Here is a 22,615-nt window from a genome sequence, read left to right on the forward strand (position 1 = left end):
TTTTCGTTAATAAACTGCTTTCTGGCTGCATCCTGTATCTCCGGCTTTTACAATATATAAGCACAGAGACGACGAAAATAGGAAAAAGCAAATAGAGGACACTTAGGCCACGCATTTACCCCCTCTTCGTCTAGGAAAAGTATGTGATCCAAGTATTTTTGTCAAAGATGTTCAAAATTGTAAGCGCTCCATAGTAACAATATATTATTAAAAAACCACTTTAACACTTTTCCTCTTTTCTCGATTGAATATTAGTTTTTGTTGTACATATAAATTATTACAATCACTGAAAACATAGTTAGTGAAAAAAGTATCAGTAGTAATTGCACAAGAGCTCTAAAATTACCGAATTTTTCCCGAGTGACACTTTGACAGTTTTAATTTCACGACCCGAAGGGGAGTGAAATTATGTCAAAGTGTCACGAGGGCAAAATTTCGATAAAAATTTAAGAGATCGAGTGCAATTTACTGCGATTATTTCATGAATAAAACTGTTCAAAACCAAAATTTTATTGTAATTTATTTATGTAAGTACAAATTAGTACAATTAAATACACAGTTGTTATAAATATTTGACGGTTGAAAGTCATCACTTTTATAATTTTTAAAACATTAATTTTTATTAATGTCACTGAATGTATTTTTTCGTAGCAACGAAGGGCATCTGACCTAATATACTTGACGACGGGGTATTATCAAAAATTATCATTTTAATTTTTATTTCTGTAGCTTTCTATTGGTCAGAACCTCCTACGAATGAAATAATCAGATTTATTAACTGAATTAATAATTTGCAATTTTACAAATAACAGTTATCCAAGAACATTCAAAAGCCATCTCTTTAAAGTTAATGATGGCATTGTCAACTAGAATGACATTCTTGTAATGTTTACATACCATACCAGTGTGAATTTTACCACACGTAATTTGCCGTGTAAAGACAGAAAAAGTAGGGATAGCCGTAAAATATTTGCGAATTATGTAGCGATGGCCTTAATATCATTTTACTTTTATAGTCGATTCGCTAATCTGAACACAACTGTCTACACTACAATTACAATAAAGATGTACTAGAAATAAACAAGCACGAGGAGAACTCCCAAATCATGATTTGGGAGTGCTCGTCGAACATGCAACGTGTCCTGGTTTGTTTATTTCTATACAGTGCATTTTTATTGTGGTTGTAGTGTAGACAGTTGTGTCTCAGATTAGCGAATCGACTATACAAAATATACGATAAGTTTTTCAGTAATCTAGTATAACTCAATTACAATTTTGTGTTGTATTTTACAACATACCAACGTAAAATATTCCGAATATAATCCAATTATCAGTCTTTATATTAGCTGAAAATATTTGAGGATGAAGTTGTTATTAATGTGAACGATTTTCAGTTTATTTGAAATAACGATATTTTAAAATTGGAAGCTACACATTTTTCCAACTCCAAAAATGTAGATTTGTATGCATAAATATTGAAACGAGCTTATCAAGTTTACAAATAACATACTAGGTCTGGATCCCGCGTATGAAAAACAAGTTGATTAATAGCAAGCTGAAAATTTGTTAATAGCTTAAGGGTGTCTAGTCGGATAAACTTTGATATATGGGAACAATGGAACAGGGGCAGTTTTAATTGTGGAACAGGTTAAAAATTTGGAACGGTCAGACCACCAAAACGGCACATTTATTTTGTCCGACAGAATAAACTTAAACTCTCCGAACAGAGATTAAACTCTCATGCAAAAATCAGACTGCTATTTATCTAATTTATCACCTGTCATAATTCCTGTCATTTGACATATTCTACATGTTCCACTCATTAAAACGCCTATTTGGTGATAAATGGCAGTCTGATTTTTGCATGAGAGTTTAATCTCTGTTCGGAAAGTTTAAGTCTGTTCTGTCGGAAAAAAAAACATGTGCCGTTTTCGTGGTCTGACCGTTCCAAATTTTTAACCTGTTCCACAATTAAAACTTCCCCTGTTCCAGTGTTCCCATATATCAAACTTTATCCTACTAGACACCCTTAAGCTATTAACAAATTTTCAGCTTGCTATTAATTAACTTTTTTTTCATACGCGGGATCCAGACCTATACGTGTTACCAAGTTAGAAAAATTTGATTGTAAAAAACTAGCTAAATTTATGACGAAACTAAATGAAATTATAAAACAATAAAACTTCCAATATATTCATAAATATGTATAAACTACTTATGTTACTAATAAAAAGGATATTGACATTAAAGTTATTTCTATGGATTCATACAACATTCTGGGTTATACAACTAGTTAGTGCCTGAAGACTATAAAGTGTTTAATAAAAATACTGGAAATACAGTAGAAAAATATTATTAGCAGATTATGAATATTTTAAAATATTCAACTGTAACATATTTAAGACATCGCTGAACTACCTAAAAAGAGCGACCTCATACCGTGCAGAAACTGGAGAGAAATAAATAATCTTGCTTATCTTTATAAACAGAATTTTCAGTAGTAATTGCACAAGAGCTCTAAAATTATCGAATTTTTCCCGAGTGACACTTTGACAGTTTTATGTGACACTTTTGACAATTATGTCAAAGTGTCACGAGCGCAACAATTCGATAATAATTTTAGAGATCGAGTGCAATTTGCTGCGATTATTTCATGAATAAAACTGTTCAAAACCAACATTTTATTGTAATTTATTTATGTAAGTACAAATTAGTACAATTAAACACACAGTTGGTATAAATATTTGACGATTGAAAGTCATCACTTTTATAACTTTTAAAACATTAATTGCCATTAATGTCACTGAATGTATTTTTTCGTAGTAATGAAGGGCATCTGACGTAATATATTTGACGACGGGGTATTATCAAAAATTATCTTTTAATTTTGGTTTAATTTTGATTTATGTAGCTTTCTATTGGTCAGAATCTCCTGTGAATAAAATAATCACGACAATTATACTGCAAATATTAACAAACAATAAACAATAATTATTCGAGCCAATAATTCAAGTTTTAGATCAAAATCCTGGTACGGATTGGGAGTGACACACGGATGCATGCTTTCTACATTTCTTTTCAATATAGCTATAGACTACGTTCTTCCCAGACTAGACTCCGATGCAAGAGGAAACAATAGACATTAACTACATGCCTAAGAGATCTAGATTACGCCGATGATATCTGCCGTTTAGGCAAAAATTTAAATATAGGGCTGACTAATTGGCAACAATATCCACTAAAGCCAATAAAATAGGTTTAAAAATTCATTTTAATAAAACCAAATCCATGCGAATCAATGCAAGAAACAACATACTACTTTACATTACATTTAAAATATACACAATTATTTTACATACCATGGAAGTGTTAGAAGAGAAAGCTGAGAACAAAAAGAGGTCAACAAACATTTAGTATACTCCCCATGTGGAGGTCTGGTCAGTCTGCCAACTAAATAGGCAAAGATCCAAATAATCCAATTATATATCACATCTGTTGAGTTTCAAACGAAGAATGTAGTTTTCTGAATTTTCCAGGCTATCTAATAATATGCCACACATGATATATTCCGAATTTACAATTAAAAATTTGTGGTTCTGTAAGGCAGGGTGTCGACAAATGACATATTGTCGCTGGCTAGAATCGTCTTGGTTTGATCCACAGGAATCCTCTCCAGATGAGTTGTCCAATAACAACAGCTACGTTCTCTGATGGTGACCTCTTGTTACTATCCTTATTAACAACTCGTTTGGAAAGGATTCTTGTGGCTTTTAACTTTCAAACTTAACCAACGTTTTTTTGTAATACCTCTTCTTTAAACAATAAATAATATTTTATCTGGACAAAATACCTAGAAATTTCATATTTGGTGACAGTACTTTAAATTATTTACAATTCTAGATTCTATTGTAGGTTCTATTTTTCATCCTTTTAATACTTGGTTTAAGCTCTTCTGCTGTTAATTTATAGTCCTCTCATATAGTCATATATTCGTTATCTGCATTAAGGCATTGATAAGTAGTGGTTTTCTATAATATATCCAAAATAAACTGTAAGGATAAGAAAAGTAGATTATTGTAAATGATCTTCATCGTGAAATTAACAGCATACCTGCCATAAAACAGTGAGTAGGAAGTGCTACACCAATTGCAGATGTTGCGCATCATCGTATGTAAAGCTGCGTTGACATGGGTCAAGTGACTTGATCAACTCACTTGAATTCAAGTAAATTTAACTCTTTGAACGTCTAAACTAACAATTCGTCTGACTTAATTCATTTCAGTTGAAAGAATCGTCAGTTGAAGACGCTTCAACTTTTTTGCCATTCAGCCATTCTCAATTTTTTTTATAGATAATCTTCTAGTTCTTTACCTCTTAGTTCTTGTAATAATCTTGGCATTGCTCCTAGTTCACTTCTAGACCTAATCCATTCTCTACACCAGGATCTACTTTTGCGTCTTACAGTTTTACAATATTTTTTTTTAATTCAGTAGCAATGCATAGGACTGAATTTAAAACACCGCGATGAATTTATGTTGGCGCCATTTTTTTACTGAAATGCCTTCATGTCAAATAGTATGGTATAGTTAGACCCAAACCCAGACATCCAAAGTGAAAGTTATCCTCCAACACCAAATTGTTCTATATAGTCCATATAATGTTCAGAAAAAAGTCACACCATTTTGAGCGTCGGGTTTGGGGGGAGAGGGGGGAGAAATCTGTAAATTCGTAGTTTTTTAGGTTTTTCGTCAATATTTCTAAAACTATACGGTTTAGCATGAACAACCTTCTATACAAAATTGTTCTACATTAAATTTGAAATAAAAAAAGGTCCTATGCATAACCCTTCTAAAATGAACGGTTCCAAAGTTACGGAGGTAGTATAGTATAATTGGTCCAAAAAAAGGCCTAACCCAGACATCCAAAGTAAAAGTTTTCCTTCAACACCAAATTGTTCTGTATGGTCGACATATTCTTTAGTAAAAAGTTACACCATTTTGAGCGTCCGGTTTGGGGGGGGGAGATGGGGGAGAAATCGGTAAATTAGTAGTTTTTTTAAGTTTTTCGTCAATATTTCTAAAACTATGCTTTAGCGTAAGGAATGTTCTGTAGAAAAATGTTCTACATAAAATTTAAAACAAAAAAGGTTGTATACATAATTGTTATAAAATCAACGGTTCCACAGTTACGGAGGGTGAAAAGTGGAGGTTTTCGATACTTTTTATATTAACCGATTTCTCCCCTCTCCCCCCCAAACCCGACGCTCAAAATTGTGTGACTTTTTTCTGGACATTAGGTGGACCATATAGAACAATTTGGTGTTAGAGGATAACTTTCACTTTGGATGTCTGGGTTTTTGGTATAGTTATACCATACATTGCCCAAAAAGTATAAAAAGTATCGAAAACCTCGACTTTTCACCCTCCGTAACTCTGGAACCGTTGATGTTATAACAATTATGTACACAATATTTTTTGTTTTAAATTTCATGTAGAACATTTTTGTATATAACATTGTTTACGCTAAAGCATAGTTTTAGAAATATTGACGAAAAACGTAAAAAACTACTAATTTACCGACTTCTCCCCCATCTGCCCTCTAAACCGGACGCTCAAAATGGAGTGACTTTTTTCTGAACATTATATGGACCATATAGAACAATTTGGTGTACAAGGAAAACTTTTACTTTGGATGTTTGGGTTAGGCCTTTTTTCGACCAAGTATGCTATACTACCTCCGTAACTTTGGAACCATGCATTTTAGAAAGATTATGCATAGAGCCTTTTTTATTTCAAATTTAATGTAAAAAAAATTTGTATAGAGGGTTGTTTATGCTAAACCGCATAGTTTTAGAAATATTGACGAAAAACGTAAAAAACTACGAATTTACCGATTTCCCCCCCTCACCCCACCAAACCCGACGCTCAAAATGGTGTGACTTTTTTCTGGACATTGTGTGGACCATATAGAACAATTTGGCGTTGAAGGATAACTTTCACTTTGGATGTCTGGGTTATGCCATCTTTTGGATCAACTATACTATACTAAAATTAAACTTTTTTAAGCGCTCAATTTACTTGAACTTAAGTGAGTTGATCAAGTCACTTGATCCCAGTCCACGCAGCTTTAATATCTTCTAGCTCACCTCTTACCTTGTTTTTTTCTTTGCCGTACGAGCTTTGATATGAAGCTTTGTTAATCTCATTTTAAAACCAAAGGTTTTGTTTTAAAAGTAAATTATATTTTATAAGGAAATTCAATCCTCTTTATAATAGTGTTTTTACTGTGTTTTTATTTGTATATTCACGGTGAAAGGACAAAGGCTAATGACCACGTTATACTTCTTTTATATCCAATAAAGTGGGTTTTATGTTGTATGTAAAAACCTTGTTTAACTAAAAGCTGAACTTTTAGAATAATTACATAATAAATTTCTCATAATACAGACAGAATATTACAGATTTAAACACGTCGCTAAAGAAAATAAAAAAGCTTCAAATATTTTATTATATCAATTTATTCAAAATTGGTATACAAAGGTATAAAAAATTATGTACAAATATCATTTAATTACAACAATTACTAATTGAGCAAGTCGGTGCATCAGTATTCTGATTCAGCATTTACCTAAGCTAAGACATTTCTCCTTACAAAACGGCATACGTCAACGGAGCAGACGCTAAACCGTACGACCTAGCAGCTAACAAAGGAGCGGAGGGAGCAAAATAAGGAGACGCCCTAGCTGCCAACAATGGAGCGGATTGGGCTACTAAAGGAGCTGCTTGTGCTATGTAAGGGGCAGGTTGAGCAACTAAAGGTGCAGCTTGAGCTATGTAAGGGGCAGGTTGGGCAAGTAGTGGAGCACTACGAGCAGCCAGTACTGGAGCGGATACAACAGGAGCAGCACGTGCAGCAACTAAAGGCGCAGCGCGGGCAGCTACTACTTGAGCAGCTGGAGCAGCAACAACTGGTGCAGCACGTGCAGCAACAACTGGTGCAGCTCGGGCGGCGATTACTTGGGCAGCAGGTGCAGCGACTACTGGGGCGGCAACAACAGCTTGGGGTGTTTTTCTGACTACAGCATTGAAGCCATTGATATCATCAGCAGTGTAGTCGACAATTCTTCTGGTACCATCAGGTTCGGCAACGTTGTATTGTCCTTGGACTATTCCATTGGCTCTGCTTTCGATGTGGCCTTTGGAATCTCCAGTTAGGGCATCCTGAACGTCGTAGGCGAAGGAGTATGATGGATTTGGATCAAAGGTGTCATCTGCAAGTCTGGCGGCAACGACCGGCGCAGCGGCTACTACTGGGGCGGCAGCAAGGGCTACTGGAGCTGGGGCTACTACACCAGATGCAGATGTTAAAGCCAAGATGGCAGAGAAAACTGTTAGCTGAAAATAAAAAAAAAATGAATTAAACGTAATTATTTCAACTAGATTTATATTGCTAGTTATTTTACAGAAAATTTATTATTTGAATATATTATTTTTACTTATTGTGTTGATTTCTAAAATATTTTTATTGTTTCAGGTAAGCTTAGAATAGAGTAAGAATTATACGTCAAATTGGTGAGTATTTTTTTTTTTATTTATAAAAGAACTTAATGTTATATTTCCGATAGTCTGAGTCACGTAACAACAGAAACAAACAATTAATACTACCTTAAATAACTAATAGCAATGAATATACAGGGTGAGCCAAAGAAAACAGTCCACCTCGATATTTGGCAGTAGTTATTAGATTTTAAGGAAATGCCGAAACAGGTCGATTTTTATTTTTAAATTAATTTAAATTTATTTTTGATATAAATCTCATACTAGTGACGTCATCCATCTGGGTGTAATGACGTAATCGATGATTTTTTAAATGGGAATTTATTAGAAAGTTATCCAGAATTTATCAGAAATTTAGCCAGAATTTATCAGAAATCAGAAAAGAATGTTTATATTACAAATAAACATTGCTTTTCGCTTAAATTAAATGTTCAAACTTCCAAGAGGCAGGTGGCTGGCGGGAGCTGACTTGAGCATTGAATTTAATCAAAAGCAATGTTTATTTGTGAAATAAACATCTGTTTCTGTTTTTGTGCAACAGTAAAATGCATTTTGAATTAAATAAATTACATACATTCTTCCTTTTTTTTTGTCAAATAATTTAATTAAAAAAAATTTTGGACAGCCTGTACAAATAACTATAAAATTTAAAGGTAAAATCAAAGAGAAAGTAGTTTCAATATAAATAGCAAAACTACACACCAAATTAGTTATCATACTCAGAAAAAAAATAAAGAAAATGAAAGAGTATTATTATATATTAAGACAACAGATATAATTTGATATTGGACAACGTATTTGAGTACTATTATATCTTTATTTAAAAATTAATAATTTTTAAAAATAAAATTGTGTAATAGAAAAAAAGTAAGAATCTCAGTATTATTCCACATTATCAAGAATCGTTGAGAACATGATAACACAATTTCTATAGATATCAAAAAGTAAAATGAACTGAAATTATAAGATTATAATAAGCTTGTCTAAAAGAAACAATAAATGGGAAAATATTGGAGTCAGCACATATTGAGAGTTTTTGATCAACCTGAGGTTTGGAGGCGACATAGTCCTTATTGCAAACCGGGTAGATTAGACCTTCCAAATTTTTCAAGCCCTTCAGAGCTCTCGTACGCAGGTTATCTTTAAAATTAACTTTTCCAAAAAAAATACATGACCAACTTTGTACTGGCCAAAAACATTTCAACTAATGGCACTCAAATTGAACAAGTATGTACCTATAAGTATCTGGGCCACGAGATTAACTAAGAAAGAGACAATTAAACAACAAGAATTTAAGAGGAGTATAGGACTAACATGGGTAGCTTAGGGAAAACTGAAGGGAGTCTTTCAATCAGATATTACAAAGAGCTGTATGTAACTTTGTAGTCCAAGTCCTAACGTGTGAAGCAAAAACATTGACCCTTAGCAGAAAAGTACTTAATAAAATACAAGTGGTGCAGAGAGGAAAGCAATATCTCTGCGAGAGAGAGAGAGAGAAAGAGAGAGATAGAGAGAGAGAGAGAGAGAGAGAGAGAGAAAGAGAGTTTCAGATCAAAATAATTAGAAAAAACGCTGGTGTAACGGACGCAGTTAAAAGTATTACAACGCTGAAATTGAAAAGACAATAGGACAAGTTAAAAGGCCAAAATGGCCTGCCAAGTTAGAGTTAGAGACAGAGATAGAAGATAAATCAAGAAAATGGATTCATCATGCTCAAGATCAGATGCAATAGAGTTATTTACGGAAGGCCTATATTCAGCAGTAGACTAAAACGGCTACTGATGAATGAGTTCAATGAAAATTAATATACTCTGACCTATAAAAAAACATAAAACTTCAGCGTCACAGGAAGAGTTAACTAACGGGGTCAAAATGACCTAATTCCATTAAAAGAATAAAAGAAAAATAAAGAAGATGTAAATATAAAAAAGCATACATTTAATAATTTTTTTTCTAGTATCAAAATAAAAAATTTCACAATTTTTTTAAAGGGGAAAACAGAGAAAAATAAATTCGTAAAAGACTAAATATTTTCAAAAAAAAATGTCTTAGCTACTTACTGCTAGAACCATTTTTATCGCTGAAATCAACACGAGACTGTCTGCTGTCTTCAAAACCTACTTGGCTTTTATATACATACTATTAAGAATTCACATGTAATAGAAGAAAGCCTTTCTGAATACAAAACAGCCAATTTGGCAACAGAAACCAATGGTACGGGGTTTAATATTGACATTATGTTTATTGGTGTTTGTTTGAATGTTAATGGGCCTGCCAAGTGCGATTGGAGATTCTGATGAAAATGCAGAGATATTTGGAAATTTTTGTAAAAGTGTGTGATGCAAGTTTAATAACAGTGAATAGTTTTCAAAATTTTGTTTTTTTTTTATTAAGAATATGCAAAAATTAAATAAAATCGTACGAGATTTAAATTATTAGTCTACATTTACAAAGTGTAGAATTATTAAGGTGAATCGGACAAAGGGGCATTAGAAAACAATTCGATCCTGATATTTACATCGAATTGTCCAAATGGTCTAAAAAACGTAGCCAGAAAACAACAATAAAAGAACAGAAATTTCAAATACTTTTATTTATCCTATACAGTCTCAGTCCATCAATAAATAAATAATAAATATATCACAGTTTCGTTCAGTATAAAGGTGCTACGACTTTGGCAGCAGGAGCGATGACGGCCTTTCTACCTGTTGGTTGCTTCGACACTACAGCATTAAATCCATTTACGGGGTCAGCAGTATATTCCACTAATCTTCGTGTACCATCAGAATCCATTAGGGCGTAAGCTCCCTTGACAACATCGCCTTCCCTAGTTTCGTACTGTCCATGACTGTCACCTGTCAAAAAAATTAGGAGTTTTTAGAATCAGGAAAAATTATGTCGCTTGAAGTACATTTTCTTAGTAGAAGTAGATACTATAATGCAAAAAACAGACAGGAGCTGGATAAAAGACATAAGCGTGAGAAAAGCTATAAAATAGGCAGTGATCGCTACCTCCTGGCAACTACATTTAAAAGCAAAGGAAAATAAATAAAAAGCATAGAAGACAAGAATGTATAACACAAAAAAATCTTTAAAATACATAAACTAAGGAAATGGTCAACAAAGATCAGATATAAGGAGAAATTAGAGAAGGGGATAAACAAAGAAGGAGAAATGGCAGAAATAATAGAAGAGGAATGGGGAAAATTTAGTAATGATAAGAAAATTGCAACATATGTGATCACAATAAATAATAGGAAAGTAAATGGACACCAATTTGCATAAGGAGATAAAAAGTAAAGAATACCTACAAGACAAAAGGCAACCAAAACATGAAAAATTAATATGAAAGACAGATAATGAAAAACAGTTAAAGATATAGTCAAAAGTAAGAAAAAGAAAAGCTGGGACAAATTGGGAGAAAAAATTGGAGTAAACAGTGAAAATATTGTAAACTTATTTTTTAGACCACTGAAAATCCTACGAAGCAACACAGAAATAAAACTAAAACAGATAATGAACAAATACGGAAAAATATTAACCGATGACAAGGATAAAATGGAAAGATGGGGAGAACATTTCAAACAACTTTTGAACGGAGCGCAAGTAAAAGCAAAGAAAAATGAATAGAACGCAATTAGCAGATCGGAGGAAAACACCGAGAAAACAGAAGCTTTATGGGAAACTGGAGGAAGCAATAAGAAAGATAAAGACTTGAGAAATTCCTGGGAGCGATGGAGTTACATGACATCCATATATGGTGAAATATAGAGAAGAAAGGGCAAACAAAAGATTTTCATACATCCTTTATCTAATATGAGAGAACAAAATATTGCCTAGAGAATGGTCAAACGCAACAACTCACCAGTACACAAGAAGAGAAACACAAGAAACTGTCACAAATATAAAAGCATATCCCTGTTATGTGTAGCGGCAAAATTATATGAAATAATAATCGACAGAAAAGTCAGATAGAAATAGATTATAAACTTGAGGACGTACAAAGCGGATTCAGAAGACGACAAAATACACAAAACTATTTGTTTACTATGCAACAGGTAATAAAGACAACCTTAAAGAAAAGTAAAGAAGTATAGGTACGTAAGTTGTAAGTTTTTTGGACATGGAAAAAGCATTTTATTCAAGCGAAAGGAAAACTGTAAAGGAGAGCCTGAAAAAAAAACAAGTAAACTTCTAATAGGATGCACCTAAAAGAATATACCCATTGAAATAAAATATACAATCAGAACACAAAATATGCAATCGCAACTATTTGCAACAACGCGAGGAGTTAGACAAGGAGGTAGTTTAAGCCCAATACTTTTTATAAAGGTAATACAAATAGTGAAAGAATGTGGAAAAACATTTATCTAGAAAAAACATATTTTTTTCTATAACCAATATGAAATGTTATAATTTACCACCTATTATCAGTTGTTGAAACGGTACAATTCATCCCAAGGGGTAAAATCTATTTCAATTGAATTAAAATTACATGATTTAATAAAAATAGAAATGTATGATTTACCTGTTAGTGGATCTTGTACTTCGTATAGAAATGAATACTGCGGATTAGGATTATACTCTTCGGGCACTACAACTTTTTGTAGAGGTTGCGCTATTAAACCAGCATTTACGACTAATACTAAAGAGATCAGTGCAACAATCTTTAAAACCATTTTTAGTAAAATGTAATCTAACTTGCAAGTATCAACTCTAAATGAAAAAACCCAGATCGAATTTGTTTTTATATACGGGATTTAAATATAAATAAAAAATTGAAAAAGTCCTTCATCTTACAAAAATTAGTGAAATACACCTTGAACAATGTTAAAACACTGACATTGGAGGTTGATTTAAACGAGAGAAATGGTATTCCAATATGCGACTGGAGGTTTGGTATGTATTTGGAATGACTTTGTATAAAACGTCCTTCCTTCCTTCCGTATATAGTGTAGCAGCTTCCATATATGATCGAGAGCAAGAAAGAGATGAGGAAGGTCAATGTAAAAAATTTGGGCGTGTAGTAAATTTATATGGTATGTTTTAAATCAAGTTGAAACAGCAGTACCTTTAAAAACGTTTAAAAATATCCCATCAAAATAAGTGTTGCATCTTTTGGAAATATAGTAATTTTAATGATTACTAACTTGGTCAATTTTATTATGGACTTCCTAAATCATTATTTTGAATTGAAAAATCTCTAGATTATTTTACACCGATATAAAAAATGTTTGACCACCATTAAAAGGCGAAATAGCATGAGAGCTGTTAGACATTTTTGAGTAGGTGTTTTAGGCAATCTGAAAATTTTTCAGGAAACTTTTCCATGATAGCCTAATACAAAAATGCCGGTCTGGCTGGAGGGTAGCGGCTATTTTCCCCAAAAATCCCCCCAAAGTTAAAAAAGGGTAAAAATTGTTATTACAAAAAATATCATTCACGTGACTTTAAAGTGAATTTAAACATTCAAATATAAAGAAAATAAACAGGCCAGGCGACAGACTTTAACTTTGCAAGATGCTTGCATGGGCGCTCCCGGATTATTTACACGGGGTGCATCTGAACTTCACAAGATTGCATCTGAATCTAAACATACTATTAACCAGTATAAAATATACAGCTATACATGAATAACTTTGTACTTTCTTTCCAGACAAGGGGGTGCAAGTGATATTTTGACAGGGTATTTTTTAATATTAAAAATAAATATTCTACAAAAGACAGGTTTGTTTTTGGTGAAATTTTCTAACTGTCAGGTGATCAAACAAATTATGCGTACATATAAATCAAAAGCGCTATAGGTGAGCAGCAGTGTGAGAAAGAACGTATAACGATAGCTGTTTGCGTTCTCTATCGCAGCGAGTTCGTTCGCTCGAGCAAAAGCACGTGATCTAGCGATACCCATGTTAGTGTGCCTCAAAATGTTGAGGTAATTATTACATAGTTTAGATTTTTAAGCAACTTTTTATTAATTAAAGGAAAAGAATACGTACGATACAATACATTTTGCAAATATGATAGAAAAAGATAAATTTATTATTATAAATATTTATATAGGTAAAAAAGTATAAAAATATAAACTAAATTAATTCTGTGTCCGAATCTTGTACTTCTTCTTCAAACTCTTTATCTGAGCTAAAATATTCATTTTCTTCTTCTTCGTCAGAGTCCCCTCGAGATTCATCTTCTATATGATCTGTACATAGTTGTAATATGTGTTTAGAAATAATTAATTGAGTGGCTACGTATTCCTTGTCCTTTTATACGGAGTCGAAGCCTGCACAATCACGGGCGCCTCTGAAAAAAGGCTTGTCATTGTTAAGATTTGGTGTTATCGAAATATGTAAAAAATATCATGGACACAACACGTAACAAACACGGAAACATTAAGAGAGATGAAAAAGGCAAAAGTTCATCAGCGAACCAAAGAGAATTTCAGAAACATTGCTGAAGATAAGCTTACATGTTCTTTTTATAACTGAAATCTTTTTTTTACAATGACAGAGTAATATCTTCCCAGAACCAAATAGTAATGTTTGCAATATATTTATTTAACTTAGTTTTGACACGTTTGGAAGATATCTGTCAAATTGACAGGCTTAGACAACTATCTAGTTAATTGGATGTTGGTATATTTTGTCAATATTTATTTCAGTTACCAGGGTCCAGTTAACTAAATACACAAAAAAACTAATTTTTTCATTAGTATTTAGAATATAACTAATAAAAACAACTATTTGAGCTTACAAAAAACTTTAATCAAGAAACAAAATAAACTAAAGAAATTAACAGAGTTATAAAAAAATCAAATTCAAAATAACATTCTAAATATAGCAAAAAATAAAGATAACTCAAATCCGAAAATACAGGTTAACTAAAATATTTCGTCCACATTTCGCTTCCATACATCACAACGGGTCGTATTATTGTTTTATATACTTGTATGTTACTATTAAAATAATGTTTTATTTTCCCTTAGCACCATGTTAAGATTGCGTATGGTTTTGTTTTCTTAAATTTAAACTATTGCATTGTAATATTGTGCCAATTAAAATGTTATCGAATATATAAGCATAACCAATTAAAACAAATAATTTTCGAACGACATTATTCATGCAGAGATCTAATGACTAAAACATTTTTCTAATCGACATATTGCATCTTTCTATCTACAAACAACAGTTAAAAATACGTTAGTCAGTTTTTCTGTCTATTGCGACATCTAAAACAAAAACAATTGCCGGCAGATCTTAATCTTGGTTCAGTTGCATCTCTGATTGATTTTGTAAAGAAGACTGTCGGCGCAACATTGATAAAAAACCGATGCAAATAGAAGTGAAGCGAATCATCCGGTGAGTGTGAGTATTGGATACATAACAAAATACATTCTTGATCTGATCATGAAAGTGAAGAAATGAGGTTCAAGACCGACCGTCATCCATGTATAAGTATAGGGACGGTTTAAGCTCAAAATATTAATAAATATTTATTTTCTGCTTTAAATTTTGATTTTAATTTTCTTGGTTTTTCAGTTCACTTTTTCATTATTCAGCCGTTTCGCTGAATTTGTATTATCAGTGAACACTCTATTAAATGCTAGAACTTAGGTTGTATAAATGTTACTGTCAAGTTACGTTTACTTGACAGACGTCACTAGACCAAGATGGTTGTTTAAGTTTTCGTGCAGGAATTCTTCATGTTAATGGAAGGTATCCATTGATATCGGCTTTAAGCCTTTTCAATTTTACAATTTAACAATGTAAATTGAACTCTAAATATAACTACTGTTTGGTTCTGGGGCTATTTAGCAATTACAAGAGTTCGCTGAGGAAGGACTGAGGTCCGAAAATGTTTTGAACACATTTATGTAATCCATTTGGAGTTTTAACATTTTTATTTAAATTATACCTACTACTAAGCAGTTTTTGTGTGTGTAAAATTATTTATTAAATTCAGCTAAGTACTTTCGGCATGACACATGCCATCATCAGAACTTCTTATAAAAAAACATTAAGTTAAGAGATTTTTTATATAAATATAAGGGTTACATTAAACAACAATGTGTATTAATCACATCAGATATCAAATTGTAATATTTGAAAGGGTTTTCACCCTTGATCAGAGACTCAGCCCTGTATTTAATAATATTTATTTTTTCTAATATGGTTTACGTCGACAATTACTATTCTATGAAGCATTTATGACGTCTTTTACGTCTTCTATAAGACGTAAGTTTTGCAAAAATTATATGTATATAAAAAATAATCTTAACTAAATGTTATGTAAAGGAAGCTCTGAAGATGGCATGTGCGATGCCGAAAGTACTTAGCTGAATTTAATAAATAATTTTACACACTATCAATTTTTTTGAGAACATATACATGTTGCCAGTACATTTAGAAGTATGCACAAGTCATACAGTCTTCTATATTAACAAAAATGAATGTTTGTCTGTATGTACCTTAGAGACTCGCAAACTATATGATCTTAAGCAAAGTTGTGCATGACCTCATGTTTCGTTTTCGAAATGAATTTCGGTCCGGAGTCGCGGTGTCGTTTAAATAGAAATTAATTAATAAAATCATAAAGTAATATTTTTAAGTATTTATTTGATTTTATGTTAATTTTCTAAGACATTTACAACATCTATATTGGAATTAAGAAGCTTTTATTCTGGTAGACGGCAAAGAAACAGACAAAATTTGCATTCAAAGAGGTGCCAGACAGGGTTGTGTGTTATACCCAACTTTGTTTAACGTATACTCAGAAATAATTTTTAACGAAGCCTTGGAAGGACAATCTGGGATTCTAATCGGGGGAGAAACTATTAACAATATCAGATATGCAGACGACACCGCGATCATGGCTAAAAATATCGAAGATCTTCAATTCTTTATAGATTGAGTCACTAGAGAATGCTCCAATAACGGGACTTACCGTAAATACAACAAAGACAAAGTTACTTGTGGTTAGTAAATAAGACGTCGCCGTCGGCCCTATGCAACTAATTGTCAGTAATGAACAGATAACAAAAGTAAACCATTTTAAATACCTAGGATGTTGGATAAACGAGACACTAAATCCGGATGAAGAAATTAAAACTCGTATAGAAATTGCAAGAGGAGCATTTATGAAACTTAGATCTATTCTGAGCAACTCTCAGTTGAACTTACACCTAAGAATCAAGTTCCTAAAATGTTATGCGTATCCTGTATTACTATATGGATGTGAAACCTGGATCATGAAGTTTAACATGGGGAACAAATTAGAAGCCTTCGAGATGTGGTCATATCGTAGAATGCTCAGAATATCTTGGGTTCAACGCATTTCAAACAGAGAAGTTTTAAACAGAGTAGGTCAAGACGAAGGTGATTTAATCAAGATAATTAAAAAGAGAAAACTTGAATATCTCGGGCATACAATGAGAGGTAGCAGATACAGGATGCTGCAGTTAATACTCAATGGAAAGATCGACGGAAAAAGAGGAATTGGTAGGAAGAAATATTCGTGGCTCCGAAACCTTCGTCAATGCACTGGCTTATCAGCAGATCAATTGTTACATGCCGGACAAGATCGAGAACGATATCGGCAAATTGTTATGAAAGCTACTCACGCCTAAAATTTGGGCACGGTACTTAAAGAAGAAGATGTTAATTTTTATTTATTGAACTTTGGCACATTATTTATTTCTAAGGAGCTACGAAGTTCGCCGGGTCAGCTAGTTTTAAATCAATTATAAGATATATTAATATTTTAGTATTATAAATACTGTAATGTTGTAAATTTTGAAGACCGTCCCTGTACAATGACGAGCATGTATAGTTTAACCACAGCTCCATTCACAGTTTATTGACATTTGTAAGGTAGCATCTGCTTTTTGCAATAAAAAGGACCGTTAAAATCGAAACTAACACAATTGGATACACAACTAAAAAATTTCTTCATTTAGCTGGGCTGCATAAATAAAAACATGAAAGAAAATTAAACAACAAATTAGTGTTTTATTTGATGTATATGAAAACATTAACAAACAACCAGGAATTTTTGAGAGTAAATAGTAAAATATAGAGTAAAATGACATCGGCATAGCTCGCGATAAAATAGATGAAGATAATGAAGAAATTGGCAACCGTAGATACGTATTTCTGACTATTGAACTTGGTCAGTATGGTGCAGCCAAAGAAAATATAAAATAAACGCCACCAATTTGCAGCATATATCAGATACCATCATGCAACATATCGTCGTCGACACAAGAAAACCGCGTAACTCCATTTTTTACTTAAAATGAGATTTTACTGATTTTAGCCAATCGCCTATTCTAGCATTCAGACAAATAATACGTCATTTAAATGTAGATTTCTAATTTTAAAATGTATACTAGAAAAGCAGGTATCTTCCTTGTCAAAAAATTATGTTAAGTCAGTTTTCTGTTGTCAGTTAAGTGATTATTGCCGTTGATTTGATTTCTTTTTTCGGAGAGAAATAGAGGTTTTTAAGTTCTAATTTTACATCTGTAAGGAAGTACAATAAGGTAAGTTGATTTGTGTAATAAATGTTTTTAGTACGATTTAAAAATAAAGGGATTTTTGTTGCTTTAAACTATCGCTTGAGTTACATGGTTTTCCATATTTTATTTTATGAACCCATGTTGGAGTTACATGTTCTTCTAATGTTACATGTTACTGTTTTAGGCTCTCCTGAAAAATTAAGGAAAATGGAGTTACGAGTTTTTCTTGTATTGACGACGATATGGCAGATATCATTTTACAGTATTTTACTATTTACTCCTGAAAACCTCTTCTGCTTTATTTAATTAATACTGGACGTTCTTTCTTACGCAGGCTGCTTTAGTTTCCTCCTTGGTGTAGTATTAGTTGATGCTCTGGAATTAAATTAGCATTATTGCAGGAAATTGCGGTAAAGTGCGTTGAAGTGGAAAGAAAAAATAACTATTGAATATTTTGTAATGATATATTCATCAGTCAAACTTCGCTTATCCACTAATGGACATCGATTTCCCTTTATTTTCCATTTATTTCGATCTTGTGCGTCTTGCATCCAATTCCTGTGACAACTTTTTAGGTCATCAGACCATCGGTTTGGTAGAGGACCTCTGCTTCGGTAGGCGTCATCTCTGAAGATGCATATTAAATTTTAGTGTGGGAAACCGGTCGTCGTACAACAACACAAGAATATACTGGTATGGTATTTACGACAAACACCTCGCTCTTGCTACTTTCACTACAGAATCTACTCAAGATTCCATCTGAGCCTAACTTCGGCACAGACCAAAAAAACTGGACTTCACCGCATGTCTGATCAAACTTAACTTCTTTTCCTCAGAACTTTGACTTTCTGTCCTAAGCTCTGTTCACTTTCGTTTCTGTCGCCTAATTCTCTTTCTTGACTAATAAAAGAATATCTAAGCTTCCTACACTTATTTATTAACCAATAGGGAAAATCAAAACACATTCTCTAAATCCACCATCTTTGGTAGGGGATTATACTCTTTAACCAATAGTGTCATTTAGCCATATCAGCGAACCTTACTTAGCTCTAATATTTTGAATAAAGGTATTGCTTAGTCCACAATTAACACCCGCGCTTTCTGATACTGATATTAGCACGTATGTGTATCTAACTCCCAGGATTCGTGGAGCCAAAACGATCATTAGCTATATTGTAACTCTTTTCAGACATATTAATTCAGACATATATTATACTACTAAAAGAACATCTTTAGCGAGTAGTAGTTAAGATGTAAACCTAAATAAAGACTACTCTTGCAGTTCTGTAAATTTTACCTTTTGAATATCTGTCATTTAGTTACCATAAATCCATCCCAAATTGTTCCAACTTGCCGTCAATAATTGTTTTAACGCTTTGTATATTCAAAACAATTGCGAAGTAACATAAAGTTGGGGTTTTAGTGCCGTCTTCGCAAAATATAACTAACAAGACCCAAAATGACGACAAAAGATATCTCCGGAATCGCGATGTAAGTCTTTCTGTCATTTTACAGGATTAAGTTATTAAAAAGTTTTACGCTCGCCATTCTTGATATTTCACTTTACTTTAAAGTTTGCTACTACTGCAACTTGGAAAATATACAAAGCTATTGTTGCAGGTTTGTTAAAAATTTGCTGGCTAATAGAATTGTAAAGGAAAGTTTACTGCTATTATTTTAATAAGAGCGCGCTTATTCTTCTGGTGTTGGAAGATTTTCTAAATTTTATGAGAAATTATAAATTGTTTAGAAATATATTTAAAAATTGTATTCAAAATAATGTTTCATTGAATCTGATTCTTTTTCTTCATCTGTAAAGAAGAATCTAACCATCTGTCAGTTCTGTAGCCTATTTTTGGGTATTTTTGCAAAAAATTAAAATAACTTCAGATTGTGTGGACTGTATCAAAGAGTGTGGCTCAAAGGAATTGAGAGAGGTAATGAAATTTTATATAGACAATATCTAAATTTACTTTATTAAAAGGCTTACCAATATGTCTAAGTTCATTCTCGCATCGATAATCGTCACATATACAGGTTTCATGAGCGAAGGTTTATCGCTAATAAAACCGGTATGTCTTATATGTCGTCTTTTGGGGTTACACGTGTACATGTCACTGTTTGAGTTCTAACTAGCTCAGGAGGAGAAAAACGTTTGATTATTACGAGAGGCGAAATCAGAGAGAATCGCCATGTTGTCTTCTTCTTTATGTACCATGTCCTTACAGAACGTTGGTTACCATCATAGCTATCTTAATTTTATTCAAAGCCACCCTAACTAGTATGTTTCTATCAACCTCATACCAATCTCGCAAGTTCTTCAACCACGAAATTCTTCTTCGTCCTGGGCTGCGTTTGTCTGCTATTTTTCCTTGCATGATATTTTGTAACAACCTATATTTGGGACCTCTCATTACATGTCCGAAATACTCCAGCCTTCTTTCCTTGATGCTTTTTATGATCTCAGTAGTCTTGCTGAGAAGTTCTAGTATTGTGGAGTTTCGAATCTTCTCCACCCAAGAAATTTTTAAAATTCTTCTATAACACCACATTTCGAAAGCCTCAGGGCGATTTATATCGATTTTATTCAGAGTCCAGGACTCGACACCATAAAGTAAGACCGAGAACTCGTAGCAGCGAAGTAGGCGAAATATTAATGCCAATTTTAGGTCTCTGTTACATAGCACCTTGGACATCCTTCTAAAAGCGGCTCTAGCCTGCTCTATCCTGCTCTATCCTAGATCTAATTCCGCCGTGACTTTCTGCGTTACAATTTAATTGCTGTCCAAGGTAAACGATTTTATCAACTTGCTCAAGTTAGGTATTATTTAAAAATATATAGGCGGTTTTATATGCTGTTGTTTAATTATTACGAGTATTTTGGTTTTCCGTATGTTCAGATTCAGACCTGCCTCTCTACAACTCTCAACGACACTATCAAGTAGTGTTTGCAGATCTTCTTGACTAAAAGCTAGGAGTACTGTATCATCCGCATATCGCAAATTATTGATGACTTCAGCGTTTCACAAGTATTCCTTCTTGTTCTTTAGGAAGTGCTTTTCTGAAAATTCTTTCGGAGTAAACGTTGAAAAGTAGGGGTGACAAGAGGCATCCCTGCCGTACTCCTCTTTTAATATTTAAAGCCTGTGATTCCACACCATCTACTAAATCTGATGTTGTTTAATTCCAATATAAATTTGCAATTATTCGAACATTGCCATCCAAGCCAATGTCTTTTAGAGCTTCAATCAATATAGAGTGCTTAACACGATCAAATGCCTTTTGGAAGTCAATAAAACAACAGTATATGTCTACAGATATATCTTGACATCTTTGAGCAAGTACGTCCATTCCAAACAGTGCCTCTCTCGTTCCAAACTCGTTACGGAAACCAAACTGTGTGTCATCCAGGTATTCCTCGCATTTATTGTAGATAGGACCATGTATTACATTCAGAAAAAATTTCAATAAGTGGTTTAACAAACTGATGGTTCTACAATCAGCACAGGTTTTTGCTGTTGTCTTCTAGGTAGAGCTATAAAAAGTGAATTAGACCAACCATTAGGTAGTTGTCCGCTGGTATAAATGGTATTGAAAAACGAAGTTATAGTCTCTAAAACATGGCTATCATTGCGGTATTTTAGTACGTGGTAATATTCTGAAAGCGACATCACAGAGAGATTTAGTCGCAAATATGCTGCCTTTAAGCTGAGAAAACAGAGAGAGTTATTCGAATGTTTGTTACCTATGGGGATCAACACAAAAGAGAGTCGCGCCACTGCTTTCTGTCATTTTACAGGAATAAGTTATTAAAAAATTTTGCGCTCGCTACTCTTGATATTTCACTTTACTTTACAGTTTGCTCTTACTGCAACTTAAAGAATATACAAAGCTATTGGTGCATGTTTGTTTAAAATTTGCTGGCTAATAGAATTGTAAAGAAAAGTTTACTGCTATTATTTTAATAAGAGCGCGCTTATTCTTCTGGTGTGGGAAGATTTTCTAAATTTTGTGAGAAATTATAAATTGTTTAGAAATATATTTAAAAATTCTACTGACAAAAATTTATAATTAAATCTGATACTTTTTCTTCGTATGTACGTAAGCATCTGTAAAGTTCTTTAGCATATTTTTGAGTACTTTTGCAAAAAGTTAAAATAATTTCAGAGTGTGTGTACCGTATTAGAAAGTGTAGTTTAACGGAACTGAGAGAAGGAGTTAAATTTTCCATAGACGATATCTAAATTCTTCTTCTTCTTATATTTGTTGTAAATCTGTCGATCTGTTAATTCCGACGTTGAAGTATTTCTTGAGAGGTAGAATGCCACTTCTCTCCATCTTTTCGGTGGTCTCCCCGGTGAACGCTTGCCTGCTGGTTTTCCTTCTAGCGCAATTCATGGTAGTCTGTGCTCCTTCATTCTTTTTACATGACTAAACCGTTCTCTGCGTCTTTGCCTACCCCATCTTACTACATCTTGCACGCCACATTGTTCCCTGATGATGTTGTTTCGTGTTTTATCCATTCTTGTCATTCCTGCTATTGCTC

General features: G+C 33.0%; 3 protein-coding genes across 13 annotated transcripts in view; 1 reads left to right on the forward strand and 2 right to left on the reverse strand.

Annotated features, from left to right (window-relative positions):
- Nucleotides 1-22,615, forward strand: part of LOC114338023 (disks large 1 tumor suppressor protein) — a 1,799,868-nt gene that overhangs the window by 568,664 nt on the left and 1,208,589 nt on the right. The gene's annotated exons all lie outside the window — the stretch shown is intronic.
- Nucleotides 6,500-9,722, reverse strand: LOC114341014 (cuticle protein 21-like). Its single transcript, XM_050644687.1, has 2 exons — nucleotides 9,617-9,722; nucleotides 6,500-7,394 (listed from the first exon to the last, which is right to left on the reverse strand). The coding sequence occupies exons 1-2, from the start codon at nucleotides 9,626-9,628 to the stop codon at nucleotides 6,648-6,650; spliced, it is 759 nt and encodes a 252-aa protein (XP_050500644.1). The 5' UTR covers nucleotides 9,629-9,722; the 3' UTR covers nucleotides 6,500-6,647.
- LOC114341006 (larval cuticle protein A1A-like) lies at nucleotides 10,177-12,266 on the reverse strand. The gene is made up of 2 exons (XM_028291794.2): nucleotides 12,085-12,266; nucleotides 10,177-10,411 (listed from the first exon to the last, which is right to left on the reverse strand). The coding sequence occupies exons 1-2, from the start codon at nucleotides 12,233-12,235 to the stop codon at nucleotides 10,209-10,211; spliced, it is 354 nt and encodes a 117-aa protein (XP_028147595.1). The 5' UTR covers nucleotides 12,236-12,266; the 3' UTR covers nucleotides 10,177-10,208.

Source organism: Diabrotica virgifera, chromosome 2 (assembly GCF_917563875.1).
Source record: "Diabrotica virgifera virgifera chromosome 2, PGI_DIABVI_V3a".
Classification (NCBI taxonomy): Eukaryota; Metazoa; Arthropoda; class Insecta; order Coleoptera; family Chrysomelidae; genus Diabrotica; species Diabrotica virgifera.

Coding starts and splice junctions, on each gene's coding strand:
- LOC114341006 (XM_028291794.2), bottom strand. CDS start 12,235: ATGGTTTTAAAGATTGTTGCACTGATCTCTTTAGTATTAGTCGTAAAT. Junction 10,412..12,084: donor AGTACAAGATCCACTAACAG/GTAAATCATACA, acceptor TTTTTTTGACAG/GTGACAGTCATGGACAGTAC.